This window comes from Gracilinanus agilis, chromosome 1 (assembly GCF_016433145.1).
Source record: "Gracilinanus agilis isolate LMUSP501 chromosome 1, AgileGrace, whole genome shotgun sequence".
Classification (NCBI taxonomy): domain Eukaryota; kingdom Metazoa; phylum Chordata; class Mammalia; order Didelphimorphia; family Didelphidae; genus Gracilinanus; species Gracilinanus agilis.
Genome location: NC_058130.1, coordinates 484,805,805 through 484,822,342, shown reverse-complemented (window position 1 = coordinate 484,822,342; position 16,538 = coordinate 484,805,805). Strand labels below are relative to the sequence as shown.

At 37.4% G+C, this 16,538-nt stretch overlaps 1 protein-coding gene across 1 annotated transcript in view; it reads left to right on the top strand.

Moving 5' to 3' along the window:
• The first annotated feature begins 546 nt into the window (after positions 1-546).
• The window catches only part of ZBTB10 (zinc finger and BTB domain containing 10), a 128,063-nt gene continuing 112,071 nt past the window's right edge, over positions 547-16,538 (top strand). Inside the window, exon 1 of the mRNA XM_044682447.1 lies at positions 547-678. Within this exon, the coding sequence (XP_044538382.1) occupies positions 547-678 (132 nt within the window). The remainder of the gene's footprint in view (positions 679-16,538) is intronic.

Below are 16,538 nucleotides of genomic sequence, written 5' to 3'. Positions count from 1 at the left end.
CAAGAGGAAATGGTAGGCACAGGGTCAAATGGGAGGCACCATTTTAATCTTCCTTCCTCCAAAGGCTGGAGATTAGGTAGGAGATGGAAGAAGTCCTGCTCAATTCTGAGGGACTTATGAGAAAGAACACTATTCACATCCAGAGAAAGAACTATGGAAGCAGAAAAACAGAAGAAAAACAACTGCTTGATCACATGGTTCAATGGGGACATGATTGGGGATGCAGACACTAAACTAGATCACTATAATGGAAATATCAATATGGAAATAGGTCTTGATCAACAACACATGTAAAACCCAGTGGAATTGCTAGTTGGCTACGGGAGGGAGGTGTGAGGAGGAACACGAATCATGTAACCATGGCTAAATATTATAAATTAATTAATTAAATAAAACTTTTCAAATTAAAAAAAAAATTCTTGCTCTCTACCAATTTTCCTTTTCCTCTTCCCTCAAGGGACAGGCACATCATGAAACAGAAGACCTGAAGTCAAAGGGAAGGTTGGTTGTCTTTGTGTGAGAGACTTACCGCATCAACAGCAAGCCATGGATGGTGGAGGTTGTCTTGTGCTGATAGTTGGTTGCATGGCTGGCCCTGAGCAGCTTTCCCTCAAGGGACACAAGCAACAGAGGATGGAAGCCTTTGGTCAGAGTAAGTTCTCCCGCTTCTCAGCTGAGGTTGGAGATCAGACAGGTACATAGCAGGAGGTAGAAATCTTGTACACTGGTAGAGGCAAGTTGAGATGGGGCAGATGGAAGTTGCTCAGTGACACACACAGAAGGCTGAAGGCAGGGGTCAAAGGAAGGTCCAGCTTCTCTACTTTCTGGTTCTGGAAATTTTTTAATCTAACTGTATTGTCATCTGGCTTCTATGACTCCATATTTTCCCACAAGAATAGTATGTGTAGCCTAGAGACAGGAGATCCTGGGTTCAAATCTGATCTCAGATACTTCAGCTGTGTGATCCCAAGAAAGTTATTTAACTCCAATTGCCTAACCCTTATCATTCTTTTGCCTTGAAACCCATATTTAGTACTGATTTTAAGATATAAGATTAAGGTGGTTGTTGTTTTTTTTTTCAATAGCATGTATGGCATTATTAAGTCCTTTACTAAAACCTAGGTAAATTGGAGTTGCAAAATTGCTTGATCTATATCAGTGGTTCCCAAACTTTTTTGTCCTACTGCCCCTGTTCCAGAAAAAATATTACTTAGCCCCCTGGAAATTAATTTTTTTATTTTAATAGCAATTAATAGGAAAGATAAATGCACCTGTGGCCATCACCGCTCTCCTGGATCACTGCAGCACCCATCAGGGGGTGGTGGCGCCCACTTTGGGAATCACTGATCTATATAGTTAGTAACTCTGATAAAGGCAGAAATAAGCTTTGCATGGCAATGCAGAAAGCCATGCTATTTCTTTGTGATTATAGCTTCCTTTTCCAGATGTTCACTAGCCATCCCTTGAATGATCACTTCTAGAATTTTTTCCAGATATCAAAATCAAGCTCAATAGCCAAGATTTGTAAATTGCATTCTCTTCTTCTTTCTGAAAATAAGAACACTTGTTTTTCTCAAGTCCTACAGTAACTCTCTCATTCTCCATAATCTTTTAAAGATGACAACAACCTTCTAATTCGTCTCCTTTCTTCAAATCCAAAGCTCTCCTTACTGCAATCCAGTCTCCACACAGCTGCCAGAGTGATTTTCCATAAGCACAAATCTAAGCATATCACTCCTCAATTTAATAAACGCCAGTGGCTTCCTTCTATCCTAGGATAAAATAGAAATGCCTCCATTTTTAAAAGCCTTTAACATACCTATCTTTCTAATTTTATTATATATTATTCCTTTTCCTGCAGCCCATGGCCTTCTTGTTCTTCTTTACTCATGGCATTCCATCTTCCAAATGGAGATGTCTGGATGCATTGGAGAAGAGAGGGAAAGCAGAGGCAAGGAAGTCAATTAAGAGATCGTTATAGTATAAACGTTAAAGGTTATGAGGGCCTGAAGTAGGATGGTGTCCCATGTGAAAAGAGGAGAGTGGACACAAAAGATAATGTATATCAGATCAATTTGCTTGCCAGCTCTGGGAGAGGGAAGAGAAAGGAAGGAGGGAGACAATTTAGATCATGTAACTTCAGAAAACTCATGTGGAAATTTATTACATATAATTGGTAAAAGAATAAAGTAAAATTAAAAAATGAAGACATTTAGAATAGCAAAAAATAAAGATACTGCAGAGATAGAACAGATTGGATTTTATGGTATAGTAGAAAGAATAGTACCTCTGGACTCAGGGAACAGGGATTCAAATCCTCATTTCTGATATGTGCTGCCACTGTGACCCACGGCAAGTCATTAGCATCCCTGGGCTTCAGATGTATGAGATTGGTTTAGATGATGTCTAACTTTCCTTCCATCTCTAGATTTATGATCCTATGATTTGGTAACTGAATAACTATGGGAGATAAGAGAGAGAAGAGTAAAGGATGAGTCCAAGATTTTGAGTCCAAGTGACTAGAAGGATATTGATAGCTTTGACAGAAATAATTAAATCAGGAGAGAGGGAAGAAAAAAGGGAATAGGTAATTATCAAGTACTTAACCATATTCCCGACACTGTGCTAAGTGTTTTATAAACATTACCTCGTCTGAGACTCACAACAACCCTGCTTCTAAGTAAGAAGATCAGTATATTTTGGGAGGAAGATAATAAGTTTTTTGGACAAGGCACATTTGAAATTATTGTTTGTTCAGACCAGTTCAGGCAGTTCTGGTGGTCTACACTTAGATACTCAGAGTCTATAAAATATTTACCAAAAGGAAGTTTTTCAGCTACAGAACAGAAAGGGCATTCTGCAAGATAAAGCATCAGCTCATTTGGGCAATGCCTTCCTCACCTTTAACACAATGGCACCCCTGATCAGAAGGCAGTGTTGACTCATATAGCAATGACAACTTCATTAAACTTGAAGAGCCTCAACTACTCGTGTCCTGGGTGTGTACTTAATGCATTTACACATTAGGTGACTGGGAAGTTACATGAACAGTTTAAGCCTTAGACCCCAGGTCCAAACAAATCATGAGGATGATTTCATGATTTATGTAGAGAAAAACTAGCCTATGTGAGAGGGACCTTCTAGTCTCTTTAGACTATGTATCAAAGTTGAATTTCCAGTTGTACAAGACTTACAACCATGAATGTCCAATAGATGTTGTCCTCGCCACACTATAATACACACAGATGGAAGTGTCCAGTGAATTATTAATGATACAAAACTGGAACTGAGGAGAGATATGAGAGATACAGATGTAGATTGGAAACCACTTACATGGAAGTGACAGTTGAACCCATGATAATTAATGAGATCACTAAATAATAGCAAAAGAGAAATGACTCCAGGATAGAATCTCCAAAGTACACCCACACATATCAATCTGAGCATGAACAATAACCCAGCAAAGGAGGCTGAGAAGGAATGGTCAGGAAGAACTATAAGAGAGTGGTGTCACAAAAACCCTGGGAGGAGAAAGAATTCAGGAAGAAGAAGTGGTCAACAGAACCAAACACTAAGAAATTAGAGCAAGAAGATTCAGAAAGGGACTGAATGAGTAAGAAATCATGGTTAATCCAGGAGAACATTATACACAGAGACTGATACATTGTGGTAAAATCAAATGTAATGGACTTCTGTACCAGCAGCAATGCAATGATCCAGGACAATTCTGAGGGACTTATGGAAAAGAACCCTATCCACATTCAGAAGAACTGTGGGAACAGAAACACAGAAGAAAAACAACTGTTTGATCACATGGGTCAATGGTGATATGATTTGGGATGTAGACTCTAAATGACCATCCCAGTGCAACTATTAATAATATGGAAATAGGTCTTGATCAATGACACATGTAGAACCCAGTGGAACTGTGAGTCGGCTATGGGGGTAGGGGGTAGGGAAGGGAGGGGAGGAGTTGAGGGGAGAGAAAGAACATGAACCATGTAACCATGGAAAAACTTTCTAAATAAATAAATAGCACCCCCCCCCCAAAAAAAAGAAAAAGAAAGAAATCATGGTTAATGTTCAAATGAGTAGTGAGATCTGCTTTTGTGAACTAATCAGGGAAACATAACTACACAGGAGGCCCATGAACTGAAAAAAAAAATGTATTTCCAAATAATTGTAATCCTTTGTAATCTTCTGTGTTTTATTTTATACACTTAAAAAGAATATTCTTAGAAAGGGTCTACAGGCTTTAAAAAGACTGCCAAAGGGGTCCATGACACAAGAAATATTAAGAATTCTTGTTTAAAAGTTTCTACATGGAATGACTAAAAAAATGGTGGTATATGATTGAGATGGAATACAATTGCACCATAGTAAATGATGAAAAAGGATGATTTCAGAAAAAAATGTTAAGACCTACATGAACTGATGCAGAGTAAAGTAAGTAGAAGCAGGAGAACATTGTACATTGTAACAAGCAGTATTGTATGATGATCAACTGTGAAAGGCTTAGCTATTCTCAGCAACATAAGGACTCAGGCAAATTCTGAAGGACTTAAAAACAAAGAATGACGTCCATCTCCAGAAAAAACCCAAACTATAGGAATCAGAATGCAGATCAATGCAATTTCACTTTATTTTACTTGTGTTTTTATTTTTGGGTTTTGGTTTTATAAGACCATCCTCTCCCAATGATGACCAACATAGAAATATGTTTAACATGATTATACATGTGTAACCCAGATAATATTGCTTACCATCTCCAGGAGGGAGAAGGGAGAGAGACAATTTGAATCTTACAATATCAAAAAACGTGTTGAAAATTATTATTTCATATAATTGGGAAAATAAGATATTTTTTTAAAAGTTTCTACATGAAAATGTGTGCTGAGTTCAAAACAACCACTTGCAAACGAATTATTGGTACATAAGCCTTTCACAATTTGGGGGTCTGTCTATATTTAATATGTTATATTCACTGATTAAGCATGTTGACATCTGATATTAAACTTAGCAATAGCTCCCTCATTCTTTAGCTATTCCCAAGTAGGGCAGGAGTCATGATTTTTCTGGCTGGAAGATTTCTCTGCATTACTTAAAATAGTCAACGAAAATGCAATCTAAACAGATGTGTTGCTGAGTAGTACCAAGCTGGCTTAGAGAAATCATGAAAAGGATGGGACAGTATACTAAGAATAGTCTACTTCTATGCTGCATAGAAAAGATTACTGATGTATTATCATGTTTATTCTAATGCTCCAGCCATTAAGAGTCTTTTGTTACTCATCAGGCTGACCAGGAGATAACTGATAGTTTTTAAGCCCATCACTGTTGCTTCTCTTCATCCTCTCAACTCCACTCCAGCCCCCAAACTGAAGTGGGGAAGGAGGGTGTTCCTAAATAAATTATGTATTTGACAATGGCACAGCATCAAATTAAACCTGCAGATTCTGGAAAGAAATGAAAGGTGGTCCCAAGGCATTACTCTCAACTTTGCTGACCTCGGGGATTTTTTAATCCAATCCCAAACTTTTCTTCCAATTGACTAAACTCCTCAATCTATTTTATTGTAGTAAGCTGAACTAAATTGTATTTTAGGATACAGTGAATCTTAGTAAGGAAGTCCCACTTAAATTCAAGGACTCATGCCACATAGTTACTACCCATTCCTTCTGTAGTCCTCTCTGTGTTGTTTTTTCCCCCTCTTGATTTCTTGTATGCAAGGCCCTTTTATTTTATTTTTGTAATTCTATCCATTTTGAACTCTTTTCTCTTGTTTTCCTATACAAGATGTTCTAAGTCATTGTTTTCCCTTTAGTTCTTGCTAGTAACCTTCGTTTTCCTCTTTAGCTTTACTAGCTTATTATTAACTCAGTGAAGGTTTTGTAAGTCTGGGCATAAAAAATATCATTTGAAAATAAACCATAAAAATTTGAAAAATGTCACAGTCCACAAGCAGCACTGCACACGGTGTGTGTAACAAAGGCTCAGTTGTGTGGTTGCACAGAAGAGTCAATAATTAGTAACACATTTCTAAAGGTCTCTCTTGCATAATTTTTGTGTCCAGATGTCTGTGACATTTGGGTTCTAAAATAGAGTTCCAAATACCACATATTCATGCACATTCTCCAAGAATAATTGAATAACTTTGAGTCTGTCTATTTAATAAACATCAGGACTAAAGATGGACTACTTCACAATACAAAATTTATTCATTCAAACTTCCATTTAGATATGTAAAGAATTCGAAGAGAAAAAAAGATGAAAATAGTGCCAAATTGCAGTCTTTTGAAATGTCTATTATGTCACTTCTAACTACTAGTAATACAAAAAAAGAAAGTTATTTACATAAAATTATACAATTTACAGAGCATATTTGTAGAAGAAAAAAATTTAAAGTTATATTGATAATTATTGGGGTTTTTTTGGTATGATAGTTTTTATCCAATCCTCCCTTCTCTCCTGAACTCTCTTTTACAACAAAGAAAAACAATTAAGCAAACATAATAGGGTGTGTGATACTCTGCATCTGTAGTCACCCATCTCTCTACCTACATTGATTATTACAAGAAGGTAATCATTCAAATAAAAATTTTTAATGATTCTAATAAATAACTGAAGCATAAAGTGATAAAAATGGACTTAGAGCAAAATCTCAGTTAATTTCAATTCCCTTTCTTGACATCATACTCCAGAGCAGGAACTATCTTTTGCCCTTCTTTATGTTTGGTACATAGTAGGAGCTTAATAAATTTTTATTGACTGACTAGAAAAACATCAAAAAATTTCAAAAAGAAAATACTTTCCATAGGTTGACTCTGATGGTATGGCGAGGAAATACTTTAAAAAACTGAACATAGTCTTGAGAAAAAGAGATGGAAAAGATATAATAGCTTTGTTGAAATCAGCCTTTTGATGATGCGTGTCTCCAAACTTACATAGGTTAGACCCCAATATCAGACAATCTATCACCAGTGCTATTCTTAAAGTCTTTCCAGATTATCAGACACTAAAAACTTTGTGCTCTGCTGAGATCGCCTTCGAGGTCCTGAATGTGATAACATCATTTTTTTAAAAATGAAATTGATTATATATTAATAGATAGGAAATGATCCATTACTGATGTAAGTCATTCTTAATCATTTGTCTGCATACCCTCCTCTATCAGGCTATCTAACTTATTAAAAATCAAAATGAGTACAAAGCTAAAAGAAAGGATAAAAATTAAATATGTGGCATGCAATTAAAATACCTCCAATCTGACCTACGTAAATAAGTTATATATGACCAAAAAAAATGAAAATGGGTGGAGAAAAGGACCTCTGCTCCCTTTATAACCATTATCTGCAAAAGTTAAATGGGGGTAGGCTGGTAGCTCAATGGATAGAGTGCCAGGCCTAGAGATGACAAGAGGTCCTGGGTTCAAACCCAGCCTCAGACCCTCGCTAGTTGTATGAACCTGCACAAGTCACTTAATTCCCATTGTCTAGGCCTCACCCCCTTCTCCTGCCTTGGTATTAATACATAGATTTATTCTATATTTATTCTAAGACAGAAGTTAAGGGTTTTTTTTAAAGTAAGTTTAACCATTGTGAATGAATTATCATAACAAGGAGGCAAAGAACCTAAGAACTGCCTTAGTAGGAAAAAATTTGACTTACCTTTCAAGTAGACCAACATGACAATTGAGGACGACATAGGTTTAGAATAAAAATTCATTAATAATCAGCTCATTTCCCCAGTATATCTAGGACTGGTTGTTAGAAATGGTCTTGAAATGCCTGACAGTCCCCCTTCCCTTAAAGGAGTCAACGGCGTAAAGAATCTATTTATAGAAAAATACTAGCAATAATATTTTTTTAAGGTTAGTGTAGCTATGTATCCATAAATAATATATTTCCAACATTAGTTGGTTTTTCCCCTGTGCCTGCAAAACCCCAAAATTCCATATGCCACAAATCTTTTCATGTAAAGTGACCAGCTCTAGAAGGCCCACACTCTCTTGTATCCCACACTCTCTTGGATTATATCTTTTTGACTAAATGGCCCTGTGTCTCTGTGCTCCCCAATGCAGTGCTGCCCTTGTGTGTGTGTGTGTGTTGTACATTGGGTCCCCTTCTTCCTCTTTCCTTCCTCTCTTCCAATTTGCTTGCCAACAAAGGTTGTTTTTTTTGTGTGTTTTTTTAAACCCTTACCTTACATCTTAGAATCAAAATCAAATAGGGGTCAAGGCAGAAGAAGAGTGGTGCCAGCTGGGCAATAGGGGCTAAATGATTTGCCTAGGATCACACAGTTAGAAAGTGTCTCAGGCCAGCTTGGAATCCTATGTCCCGTCCTGGCTCTCTATCCACTGAGCCACCTAACTGTCTGGTCAATAAAGTTTTGTATTGAACCGATTGTTGTACATATTATTCTCAGTTATTTTCCCCAACATCTTTGGCTGACCCACAGCCTTACTTTAAACATAAACCAGGTACCCAGACAAAGTTGGTGGCCATACCTATGCTGGGGGAGCATGGTACTTTGGTCCTATTTGTAGAAAACAAGGATTAACATGGAACCTTAGAGCCTCCCAGGAGGGACTCCCTTGGGCCAGGGGACTTTCACAACACACTGCATTTCTACCAAGCTTTATTCCATTCTCAGAGACTTCTCACCAGCTCCTGTGGAGCCAGGAGGGTAACTATCTCCCCCCAGCTCACTCTCCTGCTTTGTAGTTCGGGAACCACAACAAAATCTATGCTTTAAGCAAAAGGTGTTTCAGCCTAGTCTCTTTATGACCCCACTTATCATCTCTGTAACTGCCAAACTAAAATATCTCCCCTGGCCATTTCTCTCCAATATGGGTTGTCTACACTTACTGAAATATAAGCTTCTGGATAGGAGGGATTGCCTTTGCTTTTTATTTATACACACAGACACACACACACATACACACACATCACAGTGCTTGACATATAGCTCTTTTTAAAAAACCCTTACCTTCCATCTTAGGAGAAACTAGAAACTACAAAGAAGAAATTAGAAACTATGTATTGGTTTCAAGGAAGAAGAGTGGTAAGGCCTAGGCAATGGGGATTAAGTGGCTTGTCTGAGGTTACACAGCAAGCTAGTAACCAAGGCCAAATTTGAACCTAGTAACTCCCATCTCTAGGTCTGGCTCCTGATCCACTGAAACCCCTTGCTGCCCCCATATAGCTTTTAATAAATGCTTTTTTCTATTCATTGTCTAGAAAGATAGTTAAAGATTATGAGCAGTATCAACTCAGAAACACTGGAGATGAGAAACGTTTTAAAGAAAAATAGAATAGGACTCTACTAAGCAAAACCATCCCAAAGGTATTTATGGATGAAACAACTGGAAGAAGAACAACAAACAGATGAAAGATGGAAAATATCTACAAATGCTATATAATAAATTCTGTACACCCCTGGGGCCATCAGAGTCACATCTGAATTCAAATACCACTATCCCAGATGTGCTTAAAGGAGAAATAGAAATGGCACTATAAAAAACAAAGATGGAAAAAGAAGTCAGACTAGAACAAGTATATATAGTGATATAGATATACTAACTATGCTGCAAATTGTACTTTGAGGACATTGAGGAATCGATTTTCAAAATCCATGAAGAAGAGGAAAATACCAGTGGAATGGGAAACTCTCAGACTTATTTCAGGTCAAAAATAGAAGTGACAGAGAACATGAAAAACTAACAAAACATATTCCCACTTTACATCTAAATAAACCTTTTATGAAAATAGCATACACATAAATAATATTGAAGAGAGTATATATGATAGCAGGCAGGCTTTCACAAGTAATATTCCACATTGGAACATATCTTTGCCATTACTGTTTGTGACTACAAAAAAGCAATTGATTTAGCAGGGTAAAACTCCCTAAATTCTCTCCTGCAAGATATAACACCAGAAATGACTTTGTTTGTTATTTTGGTATATGTGGAACCTCTTATTTATTTATTTGTTTCTTTGTTTATTTGTTAAACCCTTACCTTCCATCTTGGAGTCAATACTGTGTATTGGCTCCAAGACAGAAGAGTGGTAAGGGTAGGCAATGGGGGTCGAGTGACTTGCTCAGGGTCACACAGCTGAGAAGTGTCTGAGGTCAGACTTGAACCTGGGACCTCCCATCTCTAGGCCTGGCTCTCAATCCACTGAGCTATCCAGCTGCCCCCTGGTGAACCTTTTATTTCTGCCTTTGATTTCTTTCAAGTACATACTGCTATTACTCTCTTTATTCAGGTAGGAATGCATTAGAGTTTTTGGCTGCCATATTTACTTTGTAATACCTCTTTGCTACCTGTGCATTTCTGCCAAGTTAGACTTGTTTCTTTCTTAACCTATCCTCTCTTATTTATGTGCACTCAGAACATACAGAACTCGGAACTTACTCTCTCTTCCTATTGCCCGTTGAAATCCTTCTTTTCCTTTAAGGTTAAGGCCAAGTATCACAGACTCAATTCATTGTGCCAGACAATCATCTGAATTACATTCCAGCACTCCAAATGCACCTATGATTCCTTCAATCTTCTTCTCCGATGATGTAAATTGTAACTGATCCCTGACTACTCATCCATTGTGACTTTTGTCTATGTTCTTCCATAAGTTTGTCACACTGAATGTCAACAAATGTGCTAAAGCTCTTTCTTTCATTCTCCTAAAAAATGCAGTGCAACAATAGAGCATGTCAGTTGTCCACAGGTTAACTTTCATTCTTGCTACATGACTGGCCCATCTTCTATATCAATATTCTTCAATGTTCTTGTGTGGCTATGAGTCATGGAACATGATAGTAGTCTCCACAAAACTGAGTTGAAGATTAGTTAAAGGGTAATTGGTAGGCACATAATGGATATGGGCAGGTTCTATCACATTAGACGCAAGAAATTATGCAGAAGAAGCAATCTAAAGGGTATCATCAAGGAAATACATGATCAAAGAAGAAGATGGGATGGTCATGTAGCAAGAGTGAATAAGAAAAGCAATAGTAACGTGTACTCAAAAAAAAAAATAAAAAAGCAGAAATAAAGGTTTAATATATACCAAAATATGCATAGCAGCATTCTCTGTGGTAGTAAAGAGCTGTAATCAAAGTGAATGTCCTTCAAATGGAGAATGGATAAAAAAAACACTGAAATAGAAATATGATGGAATATTGTACAATAAGAAATAATGAAAATGAGGGACTCAGAAAAGCATGAGCTTTATAATAACTGCTGCAGAATCAAAAAAAAAACAACAAACATTTTAAGTAGCAAAAGAGGGGAAGTATATTGTCCAAGACTGGGAGATGAGAATCCCTCAATATTCTTTACTAAAAAGATCGTAGTAGAAGCCTGGGTTCTACCTGACAAGACTTATAGGAACTGATGCAAAGTGAAGTAAGCAGAACCAGGAGAATATCATACATGATAATTACAACGTTGTAAGATGACCAATTCTAAACAACTTATTCTCAGCAACACAAAGCTCTAAGACAATTCCAAAGGACTTATGATGAAAAATATATCCATTTTCAGAGAAAGAACTAATACAGTCTGAATACAAATTAAAGCATACTTTTTTACTTTATTGTTTTGGAGGGGTCATCTGTGTTTTTTCCACAACATGACTAATACGAAAATATGTTTTGCATGACTGCACATGTATAACCTATATCAAATTGTTTGCCATCTCAGGAAGGGTTGGGAAAGGAAGGAGGGAAGGAGAGAATTTGGAACTCAAAATTTAAAAAAAAAATAGTAAAAATTGTTTTCACATATAATTGTAAATAATAATAATAACAATAATAAAGAACAGTTTTTTATAATTTTAGACAATAAACACTATAATTTAGAAAGAACACTGACAATCTGAAGTGCATCAAAAATAAGGCAATGAACATGATGAGAATACTAAACACCAGGCCTCATGGAATGTTCCCCTAGAGAAGAAAAGACTTAGAGGAGAAATGATAGTCATCTACATATGTTGCCTCTCCCCAGTTAGACTTGTGAGCTCTTTGAAAGCAAGGACTCTTTTGCTTCCTTATTTTTATCTCTAGGATTAAACAGTATTTTGCACTATGTTAACAGTGGTTAATAACCACTTTTCCAATTTCAGTATAAAAAATGGAATTATGCTTCCTACCTATATGGCTACTAAATGGGAGGCAGACTATCCAAGTCCCATACACCTGCCAAAGCAAAACCCTGAAGTGTGTACCAGACTCAGTTATGATCCAGATATCCAAAGAGAATCTACAGTAAGAGATCTCTCCTGAAGGACTGAACAAGGCAGTCAGAAGCCTGAGGGCAGGCTCCCTGCAAGGATAATATTAGCATAGGGAAACCTCCTCCAACCTCATGATCTTTACTAGTACACTAGAGAGGGCAAGGTTTTCTGACTGAAGGCCACAAGAGTGGAAGGACCTTGATAAATAGCCAAAGAATGGGAACAGGCGGTTTTTGGAGGAAGAAATCAAAATTACATAGTTATATAGAAAAAATGCTCTAAATCATTATTTATTAAATAAATGTAAATTAAAATGACTTTGAGATACCATCTCAAACCTATAAGAAAGGCTAAAATGATGAGGAAAAATGACAAATATTGAAGAGGATGTGAAAAAATTGGGACACTGATATGCTGTTTTTGGAACTGTGAACTGATTCAACAATTTTGAAGAGCAATATAGGATTATGTTCAAAGAGCTATAAAAAACTGTACACCCTTTGACCCAGCAATACCACTACTAGATTTCTTTCCTAAGGTGATTAGGGAGAAAGGAAAAGAGCCTATAAGTTCTAAAATATTTATAGCAGATCTCTTTATGGCAGCAAAGAACTGGAAACTCAATGGCTATTTATCCAGTGAAGAATGGCTGAGTATGATTGTGATGGAATACTATTGTGTTATAAGAAATGATGAGCAGGTTGATTTTGGAAAGACTTAAAGAACAAAACAAGCAGATCCAAGAGAAAATTGTATACAGTAATAGCAATAAAGTTTGAAGAATAAAGATGAATGCCTAAGCTAATCTGACATATAAAATTCAAATCAACTACAAAGGACTGATGAAGGAATGCTATACACCTCCAGAGGAAAAACTGATATACAGAACAACATATTGTAAAGTTTCATATATATATCTATGCCAGATGTTGGCCTTCTCTGGTGCAGGGTTGAGAGAGAGGGAAGAAAACAGCATGGAATTCAAGTGTAACAAAAAATAAAATAAATATCCTTTAAAATGAGAAGCAGGAGGGCACCTAGATGACTCAGTAGATAGAGTGTCAGGCTTGGAGGTGGAAGGAACTGGGTTCAAATCTGATCTCAGACACTTCTTACTTATGTGGCCTTGGATAATTGCCTAGCCCTTACCACTTTCCTGCCTTTGAATCAATACCTATTCTAAAACAAAAGGTGAAGGTTAAAAAGAAAAAGTGGAGAGACAAATCCACCTACCCCTAATGCCCCTTAGAAAACCCCAGGATGGTCAGAAAACTCCAGGATAGTCAGAAAGTCCCAGGATTATTGGAAATGTCAGAGAGTAATGATGAAATCCAGCAATCGGCACAGAACTTCTGCAGTTCTGATTCAAAGACATCCCAGGTTCACAGGCTCTGAGCCCTAAAAATCTGTCCTGAGGCTTGAAAGAGGGCTATTAGGCCTCTGCTTTTGAAAATGAGATTGAAGGCGACCCTTTCCCCAAGACCTGATGTTTAGCACAGAAACCTCAAAGACCCAAAGCAAGACCAAGCAGGGCCATCTACCACACCAAAAAGCTCAGTTAGGGGCATAAATCCTGGTCTTGGAACGAATCCTTAATTCAGGAATTAATGCTGGAGGTAGTAGTAAATCAATGAAAACACCATTCAGTATAAAAAAATCACTGCAAATCTAGTGATCCCCCCCAAAGAAGAGAATATACTCTTTAATAATTTAAGTAGAAACTCAGAGGAAAAATTAGACTCTTCACAATGAAATGAATGCTTTTGAGACGAAAACTGGAAGGAATATAAATGGTTTAGAATAGAAAGTGATAAATCCCAGCCAAGAAATAGGGTCTCTGAAAACTTGAATGGACAAAATAGAACAGCAAGAAATATTAGAACAAAAGTAAAAGGTTTTAAAAAAATAAAATGTAAGATATTTGATATATAAAACAACTCACCTACAAAACATGTAAAGGGGATTTAACTTAAGAATCATTAGATTCCCTGAAAAACCATGATTAAAAAACAAACAAACAAATAAGCCTTAATACTACATTTCAAGAAATTATAAATGAAAACTACCCAGATCTATTAGAACCAAAGGACAAAATAAAGGTAGAAAGAATCCACCATCTACTTTCTGAGAGGAACCTCAAAAGGAAAAGCCTCAGGAATGACATAATCAAAATCCAGGCCTACCAGGTCAAAGAAAAAATACTGCAAACATCTATAAATAAGTAGTTCAAGCACCAAGAAATCACAACCAGGATGACAAAAGACCTAAGAGCTTCTGAAAATCATAAAAGATGTTGGGTTAAAATATTCCCCAAAAGTTAAAAAACAGGTAAGCTTATAACCAGGTATAATTTAACCTTGCAAAACAATATAATTCTTCAAAGAGGAAAAAAGAAAAAGGATTTTGGAAAAGAGAACTTTCAAGTGTTTCTAATGAAAAGACTAGAGTTGAGTCTTACTTTGCTATACAAACTCAAGAGTACAGAAAAAACTAGAAAGGCACATTTATTTTACCAATTAGAAAGAGTTGCATGATGATGTAGTGCTAGCTAACATTCTGATAAGAGAAAGAACTAATGGAATCTGAATGTGATTGAAGCATACTATTTTTCACTTTATTTTTTCATGGTTTGTTTTTTTTTCTGGCCTTTTTTCTTTTACATAACTAATATGGAAATATGTTGTGCATAATCACATACATATAACCTACATCAAAGGAAGGGGCCAGAGGGATTGAGGGAGAGATTTTGGAAATAAAAAAATTTTTTTTGAAATTATTTTTTTATTTTGAATATTTTCTCCTAGTTACATATTTCATGTTCTTTCCCTCTCCCCAATTCCCCCTAACTCCCCTTAGTCGACTTGCAATTCCACTGGATTTTACACATATCACTGATCAAGACCTAATTCCATATTATTGATAGTTGAACTAGAGTTATCATTTAGTGTCTACATCCCCAATAATATCCCCAACAGCCCATGTGTTCAAGCAGTTGTTTTTCTTCTGTGTTTCTCCTCCCACAGTTCTTCCTCTGAATATGACTAGTTTTCTTTCTTATAAGTCCCTCAGTCTTGCTCTGGATCCTTGCATTGCTGCTAGTATAAAAGTCCATTCTGTTCTATTGTACCACAGTGTTTCAGTCTCTGTGTATAAGGTTCTCCTGGATCTTCTCCTTTCACTCTGCATCATATTCCTAGAGGTCATTCCAGTTCACATGGGATTCCTCCAGTTCATTATTACTTTGAGCACAATAGTATTCCATCACCAACAGATACCACAATTTGTTCAGCCATTCCCCAATCAAAGGACATTCCCTCATTTTACAATTTTTTGCCACCACAAAGAGCGCAGATATAAATATTTTTGTGCAAGTCTTTTTCCTTATTATCTCTTTGGGGTATAAGCCAAGCAGTGCTATGGCTAGATCAAAAGGCAGATAGTCGAGGAAGTTCCGGGTTAAGATGGCGGCAGAGTAAGAAGCAGCTCTTAACCTCTCCTGACCAAAACACACAAAACTCCTCAAGGGGACATAAAAACAAGTCCAGACGAAGGGAGGAACCCCCACAACAGGGCACAGCGTGGAAGGTACGTGGAATCGAGGCATTTCCATGCTATAAAGGGGTGAAACAGCCCTCACGAAATCGCAGGCTGAGCAACCACCCCACCCCACCCCCTCCACACTCATCTATAGCTCCGAAGCCAGCTAAAAAGAAATAGAGCAAGTTTGGGGCACCCATTGAGTCATTGGCAGCTCCGGGGCCTGTTCCTGAGAGCAGCAAGACTTAGGACCCCATTAAGCCAAAAAACACAGGCGAAATCTGAGCATGGGAGCAGGACGCAGGACGCAGAGCGCAGGCTGAGCAGAGCGCAGGCACTGCGGAGGCTTGGGTGGAGGCAGACACAGCCAGGAACTAAAGCCTAAGTAGGGAACCAGTGTGGATGGGTATACGACTGTGGAAGCAGCGCCCTGAGACTTGTAAAGGAACCTCCTGCAGAGGATCAAGCAAGGCAGTCCACCAGGGGGCTTGACCTTGGAAAAAACCAGAACTCAGACCTCAGGAGCCAATAGATCGCGGACAGACACTGAGCGCGAGGATAAATCTGAGAAGCTGCTGGGCTAATGATGGCTACTCAGTCTCAGGAAGTTCAGAAGAGAAAGAATAACAACAAGAAAAAGAAGTCTTTAACACTCGACAGCTTTCACACAGAGAAAATACAGACAACCGAGCAAACAGAGGAGGAGAACAAACAAGCATCCGGACCCTCCTCAAATAAGGAAAACTCCTCATAAGCTAT